A 5,779-nucleotide genomic window follows, 5' to 3' on the forward strand; every position below is an offset into this window, starting at 1 on the left:
GTGGACGGGTTGAGCACTGCGTGTTATACTATATGTTGGCAAATCGAACTCAAATAAATAAATAAATAAATAAATAAATAAATAAAAACAGAAAAATAAGTTGTTTTCTTCTAAAATACAAAAATTCAATTATTCACTTAAGATTGGTGAAATTAAATAATACATGGTCTGACCAGAATGATACATTAAACAGAGTTTCTTTATCTATACTTGACCTTTCTGTCTGCTTTTAGGAAAATTATATCAATGCCCCATGGAAAATTATACTCAAACATCAACTGATTTCATCCTTTTGGGCTTGTTCCCACCAACAAGAATTGGCCTGTTCCTTTTTATTGTCATCGTTCTTGTTTTCCTAATGGCTCTGTTTGGCAACCTGTCCATGATTCTTCTCATCTTCCTAGACACTCATCTCCACACACCCATGTATTTATTACTCAGTCAGCTCTCTCTCATTGACCTAAACTACATCTCCACAATTGTCCCCAAGATGGCTTACAATTTTGTGTTTGGAAACAAGTCTATCTCCTTCATTGGGTGTGGGGCTCAGAGCTTCTTCTTCTTGACATTAGGAGGAGCAGAAGCATTGCTCCTGATATCTATGGCCTATGATCGTTATGTGGCTATTTGCTTTCCTCTCCACTATTCCATTCGTATGAGCAAAAAAGTGTGCATGTTGATGATAACAGGATCTTGGATAATGGGATCAATCAACTCCTGTGCCCACACTGCATATGCCTTCCATATACCTTACTGTCGATCCAGAACTATCAACCATTTCTTCTGTGATGTCCCAGCCATGTTGACTCTGGCCTGCATGGACACCTGGGTCTATGAGTACACAGTGTTTGTCAGTACCATCCTCTTCCTTGTGTTTCCTTTCATTTGCATTACTTCTTCCTATATCCGGGTCCTCCTAGCTATCTGCCGCATGCAGTCTACAGAAGGGAGGAAGAAAGCTTATTCCACCTGCAGCACCCACCTAACTGTGGTGACTTTCTACTACGTACCTTTTGCTTACACTTATTTACGCCCAAGATCACTTAGATCTCCAACAGAGGATAAGGCCTTGTCTGTCTTCTACACCATCTTGACTCCAATGCTCAACCCCATCATCTACAGCCTGAGAAACAAGGAGGTGATGGGAGCCATGAGACGATCAATTCAGAGAGCCTGCTTTGTAAAAATGTAGACAAAGCTTTTTGCATATGTACCCGATATCTATTATAAGTCCATTCATCAGTGTATAATAATTGAAATATTTTATGCTTACAGTGCAGGGACTAAAATCAGAAGAAAAATCACTCATGCCTGGACAAAATTGTCTTGCAAATATAGATGTAATTACAAGACCTGTCAGGGCACTTGGGTGACTCAGGTAAGGATTGGAATCTTGATTTGGGCTCAGTTCAGGTTCTCAGGGTTCTGAGATTAAGCCTGCATTGAGCTCTGCTCTCAGCAGGTAGTCTGTTTTTCTTTCTCTCTCTCTTTCTCTCCCTCTGCTTCTCTCCTACTCTCACTGTATCTTCCTTTCTTTCTTAAAATAAATAAATAAATCTTTAAAAAATTACAAGCATTGTCTTTTTAAAACTATAATGATTTTTTCCTGAACTTCAAATGCACTCATTTTTTGCTGATGTGTTCTCAATGGAAATGGTCCTTTTTCAAACAGAAATGAAAATGAAAACTGTCTAACTGAAGCTGTCATTCAACATAATAGTTCTCGTATTTTCTATTTTCCTATACACCTAAACAGAAAAATAAATGTTTCCTGAATATCTAGATCTACCTAAAAGTCAGAAAACTTCTTGAACTCATGGTTGAGTTGTGACTTATGTGTTACTAATTTATTTCAATTTAGGCTAACTTAGCTTTAGAATGATTTAGTTGAGGTATTATCAGGAATTATAAAGTTTTCATAACATTCTGAATAAAATATAACACTTTTATGGCCCTTTTAGGGAGATGTATAATAGAAAAGTGATTCCTGTCAGGTACTCCACAAGATCAGTATAAGGACTTGGATGTGTCAACAGAAATAAAGAAATTGTGAGGTCATACGATAACCTGATTGGGTCAACAATTTAGTTATTAGGAATATGAATTTCAAGGACATTCCCATAGCCACACACTGAAAATAAACCACATGCTCAGGAGCCACTATTATCCCTATGTTAGATCATGTCTTTCATATATTTTATTTTCCACTCAGTACATTTCATAGTTTTATTGAAAGAGATTGGGGGAAAGTCAGCTTCTATAAAACAATTTTCCTCATTGGTAAATCACTTTTCAAAAGTGGTCCCACTCTTAAAAACTAATAAAAACCTGTAAGCTCAGATGAACATACTGCTCAAGTAAATCGCTATTACTGCTCATTAGTGGTAAGTGAAAAAATGGTCTTTACTGTCTCAGGTTTTGAAGAATAAGGAAGGTCATACTCTGCGTAATTTACAGGCCACATCACAAAATGAAAATATGAGGTCTTTCGTTCAAAGAGCAGGAAAGCATGCCAGCATTTCTACTAAAACACAAAGATATTTGTCCTTCTCCAATTGACTCATTTTCTTCACAATTAATACCTATTAAATACGGAGCAAATGGAAAACAGTATTTTTGATATAATTGTATATGTAATAAATAGTAATACAGGTTCTGTGATGTCTTCATTGTCCATAAGATTTTTTTTGGCCTCACTTTTCTCCAAATTTATTTTAACTGAAATGTATACATTTAGGAATTTCATTTTTCTATCAATATAGCTGAAAGTGCTAGTCACTGCTGGCAAATGATAGGCTGTAATAAATTTTTGCTAATTTTTAATTTTGAGAAGAGCTTTTATGCTTATATTACTGGAGATATTTGGATTATTTATGCATGGTGAAAACATTGATCTGAATGTCTATTACTCAGCCTTTAGAAATGACAAATACCCACCATTTACTTCAACGTGGATGGAACTGGAGGGTATTATGCTGAGTGAACACTCCTTAATGGTGGAGTATATGTAGGCCAGAACAAATTTCTCTGTTACACAGACACAATTCATTGGCAATATATTGTTCAGAATCCATGGCCTTCCAACTTGACTCTGGTATCAACAAATGGTAGCTCAGGATGTAAATAACATTACCTTTTTTAATGTCTAAAATTGTTCTTCTACTTCTTGTGAATAAAAACACCTTATGTTTATCCTTTCATTAATAATATTTTGAATTTTGATGCATCCATTGCAATATTTTGGTTATGTATAATAGAACAATCTTTTACTTCTGATTAACTCTCTTTTGGAAATGATAGCTTCCCTTTTATAAGTTCTCATTTTCTTAACATGATTTCTTTTGCTAAATAAATACTAAATTCATTACTATTTTTCTGATGTCTAAGCATTCCAATATCTGACTATTTAAACATGTTCCCATTGTTCATAAACTTAATGCTCGTGTCTAACTACTGCTTCAATTCTCTGTGACCCATGTGCCACTGAGAAAAATGTGATAGGACAAAAATAAACCATCTTATTCACTATAATATTTTAAATTAAAAAAAAACTGGTCAACCTTTTAAAATTCCTAAACCTACATTTGCCCCTGAAACTTTCATGGTAATACTTTATACAATTTCAAACACTATTATTCATAGAGTGGAGAATTGTAGATTTCATGGAAGAGATATGCTACATTCTAGCTTTAGTCATTAGCCTAATAAACTACCAATTTCCCATTGTTAAAGTGTATTGTTTTGATCACAGAGGATTTACCAGGTTCAGAGTACTTATATATGATTAAATGGTAAGCAAGTAATATTTGAACTATACCATTAAAATCTTAGAAAATTAAAAAAATGAATGTCTGATAAATTACATAAAATATAAATTTTACTATATAAATTTGATTTTTCCCCAGAAGACTTTTTTCTTTTCTTTTTTTTACTTTTAAAATTACTATATTATTATCAAAATAAAATCTCAATTAGACATTTTCCTTTACTATTTACTCTGACAATTTTTGTTGTCTATCTTTCTGACATCAATAATCCTTACACAGGATTTATTAATCCTGTGTCATTTTTCACCTATCAGTTTAGGCAGATCTTTTTTTATTTTTTGCATTACCTTTTTTTTTCATTGGAATTCAATTTGCCAACATATAGCATATCACCCAGTGCTCATCCCATCAAGTGCCCCATTAAGTGCCCATCACCCAGTCACCCCAACCCCCCGCTCACCTCCCTTTCCACTACCCCTTGTTCGTTTCCAGAGGTAGGAGTCTCTCATGTTCTGTCACCCTCACTGATATTTCACTCATTTTTTCTCCTTTCCTTTTATTCCCTTTCACTCATTTTTATATTCCCCAAATGAATGAGACCATATAATGTTTGTCCTTCTCTGATTGACTTACTTCACTCAGCATAATACCCTCCAGTTCCATCCATGTCAAAGCAAATGGTGGGTATTTGTCATTTCTAATGGCTGAGTAAATTTCCATTGTATACATAAACCACATCTTCTTTATCAAGGCTTCTTCTGCAGTCTGGCTATTGTGGATATTGCTGTTATAAACATCAGGGTGCAGATATCCCAGTATTTCATTGTATTTGTACCTTTGGGGTAAATCCCCAGCAGTGCAATTGCTGGGTCATTGGGCAGTTCTATTTTTAACTTTTTGAGTAACCTCCACACAGTTTTCCAGAGTGGCTGCACCAGTTCCCATTCCCACCAACAGTGCAAGAGGGTTCCCCTTTCTCCACATCCTCTCCAACATTTGTTGTTTCCTGTCTTGTTAATTTTTGCCATTCTCACTGGTGTGAGGTGGTACCAAATTGTGGTTTTGATTTGTATTTCCCTGATGGAAAGTTATGTGGAGCATTTTCTCATGTGTTTGTTGGCCATGTCTATGTCTTCTTTGGTGAACTGTCTGTTCATGTCTTTTGCCCATTTCATGATTGGATTGTTGGATTGTTTGCTATTGAGTTTAATAAGTCCTTTATAGACCTTGCATACTAGCCTTTAACTGATAAGTCATCTGCAAATATCTTCTCCCATAACGTAGGTTATCATTTAGTCTTGTTGACTGTTTCTTTTGCTGCGCAGAAGGTTTTTTTGTTTTGTTTTGTTTTGTTTTGTTTTGTATTATTTTGTGGAGAAGGTTTTTATATTAATAAAGTCCCAATACTTCATTTTTGCATTTGTTTCCTTTGCCTTCAAAGATAAGTCTTACAAGAAGCTGCTGTAGCCAAGTTCAACGGGGGGCTGTCTGTGTTCTCCTCTATGATTTGAATGGATTCTTGTCTCCCATTTATACATTAAATCCCTTTTGAGTTTATCTTTGTGTATGGTGTAAGAGAATGGACTAGTTTCATTCTTCAGCATCTGGCTGTGCAACTTTCCCAGCACCATTTATTGAAGAGACTGTCCTTTTTCCATGGATAGTCTTTCCTGCTTTGTCGATTATTAGTTTACCATAGAGTTGAGGGCCCAGTTCTAGGTTCTTTATTCTGTTCCATTGATCTGTGTGTCTGTTATTGTGCCAGTACCACACTGTATTGAGGACCACAGCTTTGTAGTACAACCTGAAATCTGGCATTGTAATGCCCCCAGTTCTGGTTTTCATTGTTAATATTCCACTGGCTATTCAGGGACTTTTCTGATTTCACACAAATCTTAAGATGATTTGTTACATCTCTCAAAAAAAAGTCCATGGTATTTTTATAGGGATTACATTAAATGTGTACGTTGCCCTGTGTAGCATTGGCATTTTCATAATATTAGTTCTTCCAA

The 5,779-nt window shown here is 35.2% G+C and overlaps 1 protein-coding gene across 1 annotated transcript; it reads left to right on the forward strand.

Moving 5' to 3' along the window:
• The first annotated feature begins 253 nt into the window (after positions 1-253).
• LOC121474470 (olfactory receptor 2L8-like) lies at positions 254-1,192 on the forward strand. The gene has a single exon (XM_041727329.1). The coding sequence runs from the start codon at positions 254-256 to the stop codon at positions 1,190-1,192; it is 939 nt and encodes a 312-aa protein (XP_041583263.1).
• Positions 1,193-5,779: the final 4,587 nt, after the last annotated feature.

The sequence above is a fragment of the Vulpes lagopus genome, chromosome 13 (assembly GCF_018345385.1).
Source record: "Vulpes lagopus strain Blue_001 chromosome 13, ASM1834538v1, whole genome shotgun sequence".
In the NCBI taxonomy this organism is placed as follows: domain Eukaryota; kingdom Metazoa; phylum Chordata; class Mammalia; order Carnivora; family Canidae; genus Vulpes; species Vulpes lagopus.

Bases quoted from the DNA above. Each gene is read 5' to 3' on its own strand.
- LOC121474470 (XM_041727329.1), top strand. From the start codon at position 254: ATGGAAAATTATACTCAAACATCAACTGATTTCATCCTTTTGGGCTTG.